The following is a 14,957-nucleotide window of genomic DNA, read 5'->3' on the forward strand; positions in this document are numbered from 1 at the left end:
AGCTGTGCCTTCTCACAGGAGGAAAACAGGGCTGAATTTTACTGCTCAGGACAGGGCAGGTCTAGAAAGGAGAAAGAGGTCACCCATGTGGCCAGGGCAGTCTGTCCCTTTGGAAAATCACTGAGCTCAACCAAATGGTGTGAGAGTCTACTGCTACAGTCCCAGCACGTCACACCAAATTTGCCAGCATGTTTTAGCAGGGCTTGGTGTGGATTCTGGAGTCAAAGTTGGCTCTACCCCTTCCTGCTCCTGAGGCCTAGGCAGTTTCCTCGTGTGTAAAACAGGGGCAGTAACAATAGTCCCTGCTCGTAGGGCTGGACTGAAGAGTGAAAAGACAGTGCAGCTCGGCACCTGCACGGAAAATGCTTAATAAATGGGAACAGTTATGGAAAGAGGGGCTGAGGTGGGCCCTGGATTTCCTGCTTAAAATATGGAAGGATCATTTAGTCTGTTGCTTCATTTTATAGATAGGAAAACAGGCCTTGAGCCAAGAGGTCCAAAAGTCACACAGCAATTTGACTACTGCCCAGACCGCCACCTGGTGAGCAGCCCGTAGTCTCCTGTTGCTTGTAGGCTCTGGCCCTCGCCCTCCCAGAGCACTCCTTGCCAGATCGGCCCCTTGTGTTCTGGAGGGCAGGTGAGGCAGAGTGGTCCATGGCTGAGGCAATAGTGGCTCTGCCCCCTCCTCAGTTCTGTTCAGGAGCCCCCCCAGCCTTATGAGAGCTGCACCTGCTGCATCTCCTGCAGTTTCCAGAGACAGCCGCTGGGTGTCGCCCCACAGCAAAAAACAAAAACAAAAACAAACCGACAAGCCACTGAGAGCCCAGACCTAATGGGAGTTCAGTCTCAGAGCAGACACCTCCCAGAATCCACCCCGCTCCCCCGACCCCCCCCGCCCCGCCCCATCCTCTGTGGGCTTCAGGCCAGGCTGTCCCCAGCAGCTCCAGAGTTTCCCTCACAGCGTTACCAACTATTTCAAACCTTTCACCACCTCCTCTGTCCCGCCAGCTGCTAAAAGGAAAACCTGGCACAGCCTCTCCCCACTGAGTGCCTCCCCACACAGTGCCCCAGCCACCTGGGACCCATCACCACCCCTGGCCTGCTAGTGCTACCCACCATTGCCCTTTCAGGGCCCTCTAGGTGGCAAGCCCTCCCTCATCTCTGCCTGGTGCAGGCCTAGCACCTGCTGGACACTGGACACGGAGTATTTGGAGGGCTTTATGTATTTTGAGGGCTTTACAACCCCGTAGGTAGGTACCATTTTTCAGAAAGGGAAACTGAGGCACAAGTAACACGCATCGACTCTTCCTTGGTAAGTGGTAGAGCCAGGGCTTGTCCCACCGCCTTCAGAGTCTGAACTCTTGCACCCTTGGAGGAAGGCCACTCCATCCCTCTGTCCCAACTGCCCATGGAGGTCTTACCCTCTCTTGTGTTTCCTGGGTGGGGCTCTCCTGAGCCTCTGTCGTTAGACGGGGAGAGCAGGATTGTGTGCATTCACTTGTCACCCTGCAGCTGCTTCTTCTTCTTTCTTTTTAAATAAAGATTTTGTTAAGGGCCGCCTGGGTGGCTCAGTCAGTTAAGCATCTGCCTTCAGTGCAGCTCATGATCCCAGGATCCTGGGATCGAGCCCCACAGCCAGCTCCCTGCTCAGCGGGGTCTGCTCCTCCCTCTGCCGACTGCTCCTCCTGCTTGTGGTCTCCCTCTCCCTCTCTCTCAATGTGTCAAATAAATAAAAATAAATAAAATCTAAAAAAAAACCCTGAAGTTAATAAATACTTCAAAGTCATCATCTCCTTATTATATTACTGTATTTGTCCATCATTCATGGTCTCAAGGTCGCTTCTGTCTACTGGATCTGTACGACGCAAACTCTGGACGGTGGCAGCCCCGTAGGGGGCTGAGCACGACTTTACAACTCCCTGCTCGGTGACCTTGCCTTGGTGGTTTGAAAGCAGCCATGCGGGGAAGATTTATACCACAGAAATGTGGCAAATGCTACCCATCTGGGCTCTCCACTCCCACCCCATCCCCAGAGATCCACTTGTTAAACAGTTACAGGCTTCAAAGCCCCATGGGGCAAATGGGCTGGCTCAAAGGGAGCAGGGGCTGTGGGCGTGGCTCACTGCCATTGTAATTCTTCACCAACTCTGAGGCCTGGTCAATGTCCTTGGGCTTCACCTTTCCCATCTGCAAAATGGGCTGAGCACAGCAGCCCCGAACAACTGAGGAGCTGAAGCCAGGCCCTCAGGAAATCTGCCAATGGCCCCATGAGGCGGGTCCAGTCACGGCCCTCGGTGAAGATAAGGAATTGGGGGCGGTAAGAGGTTTGAGGTTTGAGTCACACTCCTAGCTGCTGGGGCTTGTTGGCCCTATAATCCTAGTACCCCTGCCCCAGGGTGGTTTGGGGATTGTCCGAGGTAATAATGTGTGTGGAAGGGATGCCTGGGTGACTCAGTCAATCGTCTGCCTTCAGCTCAGGTCATGATCCCAGGGTCCTGGCAGGGAGTCCACTTCTCCCACTGTCTGCTGCTCTCCCTGCTTATGCTTTCTTTCTTGCTCTCTCTCTCTCTGACGAATAAAATCTTTTTTTTTTAAAGATTTTATTTATTTGACAGCGAGAGGGACAACGAAAGAGGGAACACAAGCAGGCTTCCAGCCAACCAGGGAGCCCAATGCGGGGCTCGATCCCAGGATGCTGGGATCATGACCCGAGCCGAAGGCAGACGCCCAACAACTGAGCCACCCAGGTGCCCCTAAATAAATAAAATCTTTTAAAAAAGTGTGTGTGGAAGAGCTTGGCACAGATCTGGCTCTAGCAGGACACAGGAAATAGGATAATTCCCCAAGAGGCTTACAAGTGGGATCAGGGCCCACCCACGTTTGAGTCTCAACTCTTCTCTTTCCTGATGTTTTCGAGATCTCTGGCTCGTCAAGACACTACTTGTCTGAGCCTCATTTTTCCCAGGTGAACAGAGGCATAATAATAGCCACCTGGAGGAGCCACTCAGAGGACTGGCCACGAAGGATATAAAGTGTCTGCTGAGAAGTGGATACTTAATAAGTGGGAGAGTGATCGTTCGAGATTATCTTTTATTTCTTGTCACTCAGAAGACAGCAGCTCTGCCCAGCCCTGTCAGGGGAAACTAGAGACTGGGGCGAAGCGGGTGGAGGGGGGGCGGCCGAGGAGACAGGGCCTAGGCCCCCATGGCTGCCTTCATCCGGGCCAGCTCCGCCTCTCATGGGCCCTGGCCCTAGAAGGGCTTCTGAGGCGTGGGGACGCTGTTGCTAGGCACCGGTTGCTAGGCGACACACTGTTTCTCTTGGCCTGGCCACCTCCCAGAGGGCCTGGGCTTCTCTGGGGCAGCTCCTGCCTCCTGCAGCCTCTCCCCAGACCTCAGAGCCACAGCAGAGGGCAGGTGAGGGTGGGGCCAGCTGTGGCTGGGACCCAGGAGGGCCGAGCCAACATCCCTCTGCAAGGCCCTGGGGCGAGCTGAGGGAGGGACAAGGAGCCCAGGGCTGGCAGCGAGCTCCGGGGCCGGGCTGGGAGGGTGTCTGTCCATTCAGTCCCCAGAGGAGGCCATGAGGGGATTAAGGTCAAGTGCGGGGAGTCAGACACCCCAGGCCTGAATCCTGGCTCCCCACGCCCACCCCACCCCCCATTATGAGCTCATCTGTCATCACTTGGAGTCTTTGTTTCCTGCTGTGAACTGGGGAGAGAACAAGGTGTGGGGAAGGTGGAATGAGTCTATGATTAGGTGCCAAAGGTGACCAGTCCTTCCTTCAGTATGGGGTGTGGGTGTCGACGGAGAGAGGGACGGGCCGGAGGGGGGACGGCACTGGCTGGGTGAGGCTCGAGCGTCACCCCTGGGGCCTCTGCAGCCCGGGCCTGAGGCAGATTCTGGGCCCTTGGGCTACTGAGCTGATGGGGCTCCTTGTGCTTCCTCCTCAGGCGCCCCGCCGGGGCCCTGCCCCCCAGCACCATGATGGGGAAACTCCCTTTGGGCGTTGTCTCTCCGTATGTGAAGATGAGTTCGGGGGGCTGCACGGACCCCCTGAAGTTCTACGCCACCAGCTACTGCACAGCCTATGGTGAGCGCCCCTTTGTGCTGGAGCCACCCCAGGACTTGGGGCCGATAGGGGGAGGCCCTCCCACTGTGAGATGAGCAGCGCCTCTGGCCCATCACATGCTCCGAGGGACCCCCAGCACGCTGAACCGATCCATCGCCTGAGCCCCCCAGGGACCATGTCCAGGCTGGCTTGGCCCCGCTGCCCCTCTCCCATGGCCGTCCTGTGATTCTGCCACGCTGACTGTGTCCCTGCCCCATCCTTTCCATTCCCTGCTGCCACAGTCTCAAAGGGCCAGGCTTTCACGGCTCTTGCTCCAGTCCCTGGTTCTACGCCTTCTCCATCCCGAGGACCCCTGGGCCCTGAGTGGGGGTGGGAGTTGGGGGGTGTTTCTGGCCCTGCCTGGGAAACCCTTCTCACTGCTTGTCCACTCCCCTGCCCCGTGGGCCGGTCCCGTCTCCTGGCTTCCTCTCCGGCAGGTCGGGAGGATTTCAGGCCCCGCATGGGCAGCCACGAAGGCACAGGCTACAGATCAAATTACCGGCCCGTGGTCTCGTACCACGCCAACCTCGATGCCCTGGACAACCCAGCCATGGGGTACGGTCTGTGCAAGCCTTTCTCCCTGTCTGCGCCCCTGGGCCTTAGGGCTCAGGGGCACTGGAGCTCATTGGACCAGCTGTGGGCTCCACACAAGGAGACCTAGAACCTTGCTTGGCCAGGGTCTGGGGTCCTGGGGCCCCAAGGCAGGCGGACTCCTGAGGCACCTTGGGGAGGTTTGGGGGAAGTGGGCGGCTTCTAGAGATAAGCAGCTTCCAGGTGGCCCTGGTCATACATGGCTCCCACCCCACCCTCAGAGAACAAGTCCGCCACAATTTCCAGTCAGTGACCAATCAGAGCTACCGCCCCCTGGAGGTGCCGGATGGCAAATATCCACTGCCTTGGAACATGCATCAGTCCAGCTCTGGCTACTCTCGCGAGAAGCCCAGTGCAGCGACCCCCACTAAGGAGGTCAGTGGGACCCCGAGGCTGGGCTGGAGGAAGGGTCGGGGGGCGGCGGACAGCGTGAGGATCTCTCCAGCAGGGTGGGACTGTGCTGCCAAGAGTTGGTCCAGGCTGAGATGCCTGGGCACAGAGGAGCCATACTCGGGCTGGGAGTCTGCCCACCTGTGTCGCCTTAGTCCCATCCCCACCTGCACCATCACCTCCCCTCCACCTCCATTCCCGTCCCCGTCACTGCCATCACCTCTGCCTCCCCCATCTCCAATCCCAACCCCAAAGCCATCCCCATCCCATGGTCTCCACCATCCCACTGGCATCTCCAGCACCACATGACCGTCCTCACCACCAATGTCACATATGCTTGTCCGGTTCGTCCCCATTCTCTTCATTCTAACATCATTACGATGATGGTCCTTATCACCAGCAGTAGAATGAACACTAAGTCATTCATTCATTCATTCATTCATTCAACTGATATGTTCTGAGCATCTCTTTTATGATGCTCAGGAAGGTGCTAAGTGCTGGGGGGAAAATGCAACAGGGAAGAGGCAGGGTGGGGAAGCAGTAGTGAAGGGGTTGCAACTGCAAACCAGGAGGGTGGGAGAAGAGCTTGCTGTGGAGACATGAGTCAAAGACTCAAGGGAAGTTAGTGCCCTCTGAATGCAGCGATGTGTGAGTTCCAGGTAGTGCAGACGGCAAGTGCAAAGGCCCTGTGGTGCGAGTATCTGCTGTGACAAAGACCAGCAAGGAGGCAGGTGGCTGGAGGCCAGTGAGGGGCCGGGGTCCTTGTGGGTCTCTGTCAGGCCATGGGGTTCTACTCCCAGTGCAATGGGATGATGGTGAGGTTCTGAGCAGAGGGGGGACATGATTGGACTTCATTGTCAAGGGACCCCTCAGGCTATGGATACCCTGTAGGGGTTAAGGGCAGAAGCAGAGTCAAGATGTGACTGCCCTCCCTTGGCCTGGAACATGACCAGCCACTTCCTCCTCCCAGGTCAGGAAGGTCCATTTTGACACCCAGGACTATGGGCCACAGTCCATCACAGGGCTGGAGCCCAGGGACGGGCCCCTGCTCCACCAGCTGCAGGGCAAAGGCTCGATTGAGTGGGAGAACGCCCGGCATGTGAGTGGGCAGCCCCCAGTCAGGGCTGTGAGTGGGACAGGGGGATCAGACCCACCTCCTTCCCCTTCTGGAGACAGTCACTGCTGTGACTCACCCAAAAAGCCAACTACCTGGGGTCTCGGGGTACCTAGAAAAACTGGGGAAAGCCGAGGATATTTAGTATTTCCAAGACAGTATCAATGTCGTCCTATGCGTCCTTACTCGTGTCTTGGGACTTAGGACTTAAACCCATCCAGACTCCCCGAGCTCAGGGCTGTGAAGTGTGATGGGAGCACCCACTTTACTCCCTTAGCCTCTCTCCTTGTGTTGGGCCCCCTCCTTGTCTGGATCCCTGAAGCCCATATTTATTCCTGGGAGTCCTGTGTGGGATGGGATGGGATGGGCTTCACGGTCACGGGGAACTTATGGTGGGCTGTATGGCGCTCTGCTGCCCTGTAGGGGAGGGATTTGCACCGGGCCTGCTGTACCCGCCCTCCCTTCACAGACTGTACTGCATGGGTCTACTTGGAGCACTGAAGGGCCACCCCAGCCACCAGCTGCCTCCAGGCCCTGGTCCACCTTGCAGGCCCCAGTGCTCTCCCCTCTGTGTTCCAGGGCCCGCGCTTCATGACCTCTGAGTACAATTCCAAGTATCTCAAGGAACCTTCAAACCAGCCAGGTAGGCACCTGTCTGCACTCCTGCCTCTCTCCCAGGACACTTCCCCCCACCCAGCTACAAGGAGAGACACTGGGCGACCCAGATGGAGCTGGCCGGGGACATAGACGTCCCCAGCAAAAGGAAGAAGGCTGCAGAGGCAGCCTGGGGGACCTGGGCCTTAGCGCCGAACCCCGGAAGGGCAACTCACTGGCTCAGGAGGGCTGTTGATCCTGACCCCAGTTGTCTCCAGGCCTGTCGGTGCCTGTCCTTCCTGCGCCTCTCTTCTCCTCTCCCATCTTGTTCTCTGTCCTCTCTGTCCGGGACTCTGGAGGCTTCCTGGTGCCCATGATCCTAGAGCTCCAGCGTCCAGACCCTTGGAGCCAGCTCCCTCCCCACTGGCTGGGACTTGGAGCCTCTGGAGGCCGTGTGGGTGGGGCCAGGCGGCCCGGGTTGGGGGGCAGTATCGGGGGGCCATGTCTTTTGCAGATCTCTTGCAGAAGAAAACAATTGGCGCCAAGGAAGAGACTGGCTTCACTGAAGAGGCCGCCAAGAACCCCATTGTCTTCCAGTCACCCTCCCAGGCCCTCCCGGGGGACCCCGTAAGTCAGGCCCGTGCCTGCTAGAATTTCAGGGCTACTTCTAGCTTCTTAAGAAAATGTGAGCTACACGAGATGAACACATATGGGTAAAAACTACCACTTTGGTCCAGCTCTCCTAGTTTATGGATGAGAAGACTGAGGTTCAAAGAGGAGAAGGGGCAGAGACAATGTTACTTGGAGTCCGGATAAGAGCCCTGGCCTGCTGGTTCTCACTCAGCATTGTTACTCCCCAAACTCTTCCCTTTCCTCGGTTACCCCAATCATATGCACGTGTTGTGAGCTCTCCTTGGCACTCGGGACCCGGGGCAGGTGCCTCGGCCTGGCTAATGTGCCCCTGCGGGCCTCTTTCCAGGTCCTCCTCCCTGGCCGGAGCGTCACCAGGTCCGACTTCCTCCCCATGACCCACCCTCACGTAAGCTGAGCCAGTGAGGGTGGGGGGCTGTCTGAGCCCACAGCCCGGGGTTGTTCTGTGGGGCACTTAGGACAGTACCCAGAGGACTGAGGGAGGAGCAGCCCAGCACTGGTGCCAGGGGCCCCTCTTCTGCCTCAGGGGGACGAGTTCCTGCCTGTGCTGGCCAGAGGATCCGAGCGGGAAACTGGCTACAACCGGGTGACCGAGAGGACACTGAACCCTAGAGTGAGTGGCCCTCGGTGGGGTAGGGGCTCCCCCAGAGCAGGAGCATTGCCACGAGAGGGGACAGAGGGCTCAGAGGCAAGTAAGGATGGGAAGAATCAGGATATTTGGACCCTCCAGGGGAGGGGTGAAGGCCTGGGAGCTGGAAAGTGAGGGTGTCTTTGAACCAGGGCATTTGGTGTGCCTGGAGGAGGAAGGATGAGGTCCTGGGACTGGGTGCAAGTTGGGGGTCCGTGTGCCTCTGCCTGCCTGCCCTCTGTGCTTGCCGCCTCCCCCTGACCACCCTCTACCTTTCTCGTGGCTCCATCCCCTGCAGGTGCCCCCTCCTGGCCCAGAACCTAGCAGCATGAGCCACCGGCAGTTCCAGCCCCCGCAGCGGGTGCAGCAGACGAATGTTGCTTTGCTGGGCAGGGAGACCGTGGGGAACAAGGTGAGGCCAGGGTGCCCAACCCCATCCCCAAATCTCCACCCCCTCCTGACCTGACAAGTCCCCACCGTACCTCTGGTGCAGGAGCCCACGGGGTTCAGCCTGAACAACCCCGGCTACTTCCGGAACCCCTATGACCCTGACATGGATAATCGGTACCTGACCACTTACAACCAAGGGTGAGCACCCCCCACCCCCGTCCAAATCCAAGGCTGTGAAGCCAACATGCACTTCATAGACAGACACTGGGACATGTGATGAGCTCACAGCCTGCAAAGTAGAGCAACGCTGAATTAATGAGGGTTCCCCCAGAAACAGCCCCTGAGCCAAGGATTTGAGCACGAACCCCTTACTGGGGACAGTGGGGAAGCTGGGAAGTCATGTGGGGAAAGGAAGGCAGCCCAAAGCCAGCGTGTTATTAACCAGATATCCAGTGGGGAGACTCTAGAAAATAATGCAAACACACAACTTGGAATGATGAGGGCCAAGGGAGGGGAGAGAGAGCTGGGGTACTGATACCCCCACACCCATCAATCAGTAATTAAGGGCTGTCCCCAGGGACCATACTAAAGATCCCAGGCACCTCCTTGCTACAGGCAAAGCTAGCCCCAGCAGCCCAAGGGCAGCCTTCCTCTGTACTTCTCTCTGATGCCACGCAGGCCACTGGTGCCCGGGCTGGGGGGCAGGGGAAGAACATGGGGGCTGAAGAGGGTCTGGGTAGAGCAACATGGCATCTGCTAAGATACTATGTCCAGTCCATGGTGGGTGGGCTCTGGGCTGAAAGTAAGCTCTTTGCTAAGCATCAGGGAAGGCTTCCAGGAAGAAGTGGGCAGAGAGCCATGGGGAGGACTCCCAGGGCCAGGACTGGATGGGAAAGGCATTACAGGAGTAGGATAAAGGAGGTGTAATTTTCTGGACAAAAGCCTCCTCGCACGACATCTGTCATCTGTGTGAGCGTGTGTCACCTGTGTCCACACTGACCCCCAACTCCTTATTCTCCCAAGTTGCCTCCCATCCCTGGGGCTGGCCCCCCTCTTTGGGATGGGGACCTTGAAGTTCAGATGGGAGAAGTGGCGCCCAAGCCATAACGTATATCATATATCTGTGACACAGGTGGCTTCTTCACTTCCCATGAAGGGGGAGGGAGGAGGGGAGGTACAGAGACTCCTTCTGGGTATCAGGGGCTAACAGTGCCCCTGCACCTCTCTGGGCAAACGTGCTCCTCCTGGAGCTCCAGCAGACCCTCAGCTGCAGCCCTGTCTATGCGGTCCTTCTCCTACCCGCCCCTCGGCTTTCCCGAGCTCCTGCCAGGTGTCAGGCACGTGGCTCCTTCCCCAGGGGTTGTAATCACCGATTTTCTCATTTATCTCTCTGCATCCTCACTTCATAAGTTCAAGGGCGGGGACCACATCTGAAGCGTGGCCGTTTCAGAACCTGGCCCAGTGCTTAGCGAGCATCAGCAAAACGGATGAAAAGTGGAGTGCCTAGAGATAAATGAATAAGCCGGTTTCCACTGCCCACCCCTGGGAAGTTCATGGGGCAGAGAGGGAGCCTGCAGGCACACATCCTTTATGCTCCCAAGTGCTGGCATAGCATCAGGGGGCCATGCAAAGGAGGGTCATCCAGTTCAGGGACAGAGCCAGAGCAGCGTTCCCAGGCAGACAGGGGCTCAGGGAGTGCCTGGCAGAGGGCACTGCATGAACAAAAGGAAGGAGGCTGGAGGGATCTGAGGCCATTTGTGCTCTGCTGGAGCCAAGATTCCCATCCAAGAAGGGCAGGGAAGCTACAGAGGTGGGCAGAGGCCCCCTTATCACCAGCAACAACCCCCCCCCCCCATGCTGCAGGTACTTCGAGAATATCCCCAAAGGTCTGGACCGAGAAGGCTGGACTCGAGGGGGTATCCAGCCGCAGAAGCCCGGGGGCTATGCCCTCAACCAGCCAGTCACCCGCATGGAGGCCACCCCCAACCCCACCGAAAGCCTACGTCACCTGCACCCCCACGTGGGAAGGTAGCCATCCCTCCCTCTGTCTGTTGAAGCATCCGGGCCTTTCCCCAGCTTCCTCCCTCCATCTGTGTCTGATGGTCTGTCTGAGAGACGCATTTCCTCTCTCTGGCTTGTTCACTGCTTTTCCTGGTCCTCCCCCACTATCCCCAGCGACCCCTCCCCCTGCATGGCTGCCCCCCACCCACCGCCTCATTCCCATCCCAGAGGCCCCCTCCACACCAGCTCCCAGCCAAGCTGCAGGGAGGGGGCAGAGACAGAACTGAATGGAGTGTGGTTCCACCTCACTCTGACTCCGTTCAGTTCAATTCAATTCCTCAAAAATTACATTTCGAAGACAATGGCCCAGAGTTGGCAGGCAAACATCTGTGGCTTGGCTGACCTAGCTGAGCGCTGCTGTAGGGGAGCGGCAGGCAGAAGAGGAGGTCCCAATGCGCCCCACATCCCCCTCATCTGCACCCCTCCCCGCCCTGCAGAACCCTGATCTCCACGGACCCCTTCTATCGAGTCCTGCCTCACAGTGGCCGCTTCATGACTCCCAGCTGAGCCCGAGTCTGGGTAAGGGGTGCCCCAGGTGGGCCAGCCCCACATCCCCAGCCCTGTGTCAAGCAAGCCCTGCTGGGGACCCAGCCTCAGAGTGAGGGGTGGGAAATGGGGCTGGGGGTTGGCTACAACCTCCACCCTCACCCCAGGAGCCCCTCGGGCCTCATCTCCATTCCCCACAGGTTTGCCAACGCAGCAGGGCAGGACAGGAGCTGGTTACAGACCGTACCCCCCACCCTGTCCCTGCCGGGACTCCCCTGGCTACTTTCCTAATGAAATAAAGAACAGTGAAGTGGCTGTGTGTCCAGTCACTGGTAGGAAAGCTGGGAAAAAGATGGGGGAGGGCGGGGCAAGCATGCAGGGGTAGGAGATCAGAGCAGGACCTCCAGGGCCCTTCTGGGTCCCGCATAGGATGGTTCAAAGGAGAGAGGAGGGCAGAGGAGCAGGCAGTCACAGAGATCTCGCTCTAGAGACAGATGGACAGGGGTCTGTGTTGGATGAACCCCTGGACATTGACCTAGGGAGGGGCAGGGGCTGGTAGAAAACGCTGGTGCCTCAGGGCAGCTTTTCTAATTGTAATTGTGAGAATTAGAACAAGGTGTCCCCACCCCCAAGCACGGTCCCTAAAGAGCAAACTTCCTGTGGGAAGAAAGCATCACCAGGGCCCTCAGCCTGTAAGGCAGAACCTGGGCTGCCTCTGCCTCCCCCACCTCCACCAGGTGCATTTGCACAGTGCATAACTGTACAACTGTATGCTGTGTTCCTGCCACCACCAGCTCCTCATTTCATAAAGGGGGACCTGGACCCAGAGAGAGTGCATGAGTTGCTGGAGGTCATATGGACAGAGAGGCAGCAGCAGCCCAGGTCCAAATGTCTCCAGAGCCTCCCAGGCCAGCCTGCAGGCAGAGCGGCAGACTCTGTGGTCTAGCAGCTGCCCCCCACCCTTGGTGGGTATCTGTGGAGCAGTGCTGCTGGCCCTGGGCGGGGCCGTGTACCAGCCGCCTGGAACGGCAGGCCCGGGGGCTGTCCTCACTTGGCCTGGCTGGGGCTCCATGTGGGATGTGGGCGGCTCCAGCTGGCTCCAGCCCTGGAAGGGGGGAGTAGGGGACACAGAGTCTCTCAGCTCCAAACCCAGCCAGACTCCGGACCCAGGGCCAGCCCCACAGTCTGTGGGTGGGTCCTGCTGGTCCATGGTCTCTAGCATTAGGGGCGAGTTACCAGATCAGAGATTTGCCAGCTGGGCTGGGTCCCAACCGTGGCCTGGTCATGATGAGCTTGGGGCGTGAGGGAAGGGGATCCACCGGCCCCTCCCTCCCACAGTCACACGCACACAAATACACAGACCCCTGGAGACATGCACATACTAACACATACACAAAAACGCCAACAGACCAGGACATACCGACCAACACAAGCACAGCAGAGCCAGAAACGCACACAAATGCACAGATCTTCACAGAAACACCGAAAGGCTTGTCTGTGCAGACACATAGACACAGAGGCAGACTTAGAGACATTCCACACGCTTAGACGGACTCACAGACACACCCAAACAGACGTACAGAGACAAGATGGACACACACGCACACACACACACACACACACACACACACAACCGCACTTCACGCCTGCATGTCTTTCTTTCCCACCAGGGTCCTTTCACAGCTCAAGTTTCTGGCTCAGCCCAGCTCTGTCTGATGCAGTAGGGAATATGGTGTCAGGGACACTGGAGCCTCATCACACCCTTTCTCGGTCCCCTCCCCCTCCCATTGTCCTGCACCCCATTTCCAGGCCACGTGAGCTGGGGCTACCCCACGATGTTTCCTGCACTAGAGCTCTGGACCCCACCCGAGGGAAGGGGGCTGCACAGCAGCCTTCTCTTTCCTTTAGCCCCTGCCTTCATCCCTTCCGCCTCTCTCCGCAGCCCATCCCAACCTCTCTGTTTGGATCCTGGGCCCCAGCCCTAAGGACTGTGTGAGGAGCAGGAAGGGGGTCCAGGAGGGGCCAACACCTAACTTAGGTAGTTCTGGAACTCCTGCCTGGAACAGAGCACGGATTTCCCCAACTTCTAGATGAGGGGACAGACACAGAGAGGCGGAGTCCCTCGACCCAGGTCACACAGCAGTCAGGACTGTGGGTGGGCACCTGTTGGCAAGGGCTGGAGTGGGAGCCCAGAGCGGCAGCTGCCCAGTGGGGCTGTGAGTGGACCCCGAGTCACACCCGCCTTCCCGACCTCTGCCCACCGCACTGTGTCACTCAGGGCAGGCCTGGAATGGGGAAGGCAGGTGTGAGCTGGACCTTGACATGGGCAGCATGGCCAGTGGTGGGGGCTGAAGGAGGCGAGGCTGCGGGCAAGGACACAAGGCGGGGCCAGCTGAAGGCCTGGCAGGGGGTCGGGGGACAGACAAGCGAGGCTGTGAGGTGGGCAACCCCCGGGGGAAGGCGGGTGGCCTAGGTTTCAGGGCTCTTGACGACCATGCTAAGGAGACCTCCTCTGTCCTCCTCCTCAATTGTGGGACCTTGTGTCCCCGGGGCAGGAAGGATGGAAACTTCCCACCCTGCAGCTACTGAGGTTACTGAACCCCCACCCCCCGTCGAAGTGAAGGCCTTTGCCCTTGTCGCTCCCCTTTTCTGCTGTCGGGTGAGTGTGGGCCTGGATACTGCGGCTTCATTCGAGGGGGCCCTGTCCCCTTGCCCGTCGGAGACCCTGCCACGAGCTGTGGAGGCCACCTGATCATTCTGGGCAGTAGCGAGTAGCAGGACCCAGGCTGTGGCTACACAAGATGGCGGGTGTGAAGGACTTGAGCTGGGCCACTAGTGGCCGCCTTGATGCTGGAGCAGAGGGGACCGAGGCCCAGCTGGGAGTGGGGACTTGAGACAGGCACAGGCTCTGGCCTTTGTCTCCTCCTGGTTGGCCCTGGACAGGCCTCCTCAGGACCCTCCCAGGAGCAGCCGCCTCTTGGGTCAGGTAAGCCACTGCCCAGCCTCGTCTGGAGGCCTGGGTGGCCCCTGTCACGTGTCCGAGGCCAGCTTCTGTCAGGCTCTCCTGGAGGCGGCCTGCCTCTCCCCTCACCTGGAAGAAGCCAGGCTTTGGGCGTGGAGGCGAGTCACTCCCAGTGGGTGCCAACTGTAGCTGCTCCTGGAAGCTTCCTTCCCCTCCCCCACAGATGCTTTAGAAAGTGTGATGAGGTGTACAGGGACGGGGACTAGCGTCATTAAGCCCCCACAGCCTGCTGGGTGACGGGAATGTTCCGTGGGCCTTCATCTTTTCAGCGAGAACACTGAGGGGCCTCCCTCTGGGGGACGTTTGGGGACGCAGGTGGGTGCTGCGCTGACAGGCGCGGTGTGGGGGTGTGGAGCCCCGAGGGCTGATGGGACAGCAGGTTGAGAGAAATGCTGGATACCACGCTCTGGCGCCCCACCTCGGACGCACGTGGACGTGTGTCAGGCTGCGGCCCGTCACGGCACTGTGGCAACTGATGATGACAGGTACCATCTGGCCCAGGTCACGTGGCGACACGCAAAGCCACCAGCTCACGGGCTTGACAGCTGGCCAGCTGGGAAAAGGCATCTATCTGTGGACCTGAAGCTCCCCGGGGCAGGGGGGGGAGTGGCTGGGGGGTGGTGGGCAGCCTGCCTGGGGAGGACGGTGGGTTCGCTCCACCCAGACAGATGGAGGGCCTGAAAATGAGAATCCGATCCCGATCCCTGCCTTCCTCTCTGACCATCTGGAGGGCCATTCTCAAGGAAATTTTCCGGTACAGCCAAATATGCAAGGGTAGAGGAGGAGACAGATCTAGAAAACTCCCCCTCCCCCACCGAGAGGAGGGTTCCGGTTCAAGGTCAGAGGAGAGAGCCTGCCAGGTCTCCCAGGCATTCAGATACTCTGTGCTTCTCACGAGCCGCTGACGCCGCCACAGACAGGGC

General features: G+C 58.7%; 1 protein-coding gene across 4 annotated transcripts; it reads left to right on the forward strand.

Annotated features, from left to right (window-relative positions):
- Positions 1-3,309: 3,309 nt before the first annotated feature.
- PPP1R32 (protein phosphatase 1 regulatory subunit 32) lies at positions 3,310-11,327 on the forward strand. Of its 4 annotated transcripts, none has more exons than XM_032879179.1 (14): positions 3,310-3,416; positions 3,950-4,089; positions 4,545-4,662; positions 4,920-5,073; positions 6,059-6,187; positions 6,782-6,845; positions 7,311-7,423; positions 7,776-7,835; positions 7,974-8,060; positions 8,374-8,487; positions 8,569-8,663; positions 10,329-10,493; positions 10,964-11,045; positions 11,213-11,327. In XM_032879179.1, exons 2-13 carry the CDS (start codon positions 3,981-3,983, stop codon positions 11,031-11,033), a joined length of 1,278 nt encoding a protein of 425 aa, XP_032735070.1. In that variant the 5' UTR covers positions 3,310-3,416; positions 3,950-3,980; the 3' UTR covers positions 11,034-11,045; positions 11,213-11,327. The 4 variants fall into 4 exon arrangements, with proteins under 4 accessions (XP_032735070.1, XP_032735071.1, XP_032735068.1 ...); XM_032879180.1 differs by lacking the exon at positions 3,310-3,416 and adding an exon at positions 3,700-3,723; XM_032879177.1 differs by lacking the exon at positions 3,310-3,416 and adding an exon at positions 3,715-3,764.
- Positions 11,328-14,957: the final 3,630 nt, after the last annotated feature.

This window comes from Lontra canadensis, unplaced genomic scaffold (assembly GCF_010015895.1).
Source record: "Lontra canadensis isolate GAN:19392208 unplaced genomic scaffold, GSC_riverotter_1.0 scaffold66, whole genome shotgun sequence".
NCBI lineage: Eukaryota > Metazoa > Chordata > Mammalia > Carnivora > Mustelidae > Lontra > Lontra canadensis.

Coding starts and splice junctions, on each gene's coding strand:
- PPP1R32 (XM_032879177.1), top strand. Junction 6,188..6,781: donor AGTGGGAGAACGCCCGGCAT/GTGAGTGGGCAG, acceptor TCTGTGTTCCAG/GGCCCGCGCTTCATGACCTC. Junction 7,424..7,775: donor AGGCCCTCCCGGGGGACCCC/GTAAGTCAGGCC, acceptor GCCTCTTTCCAG/GTCCTCCTCCCTGGCCGGAG.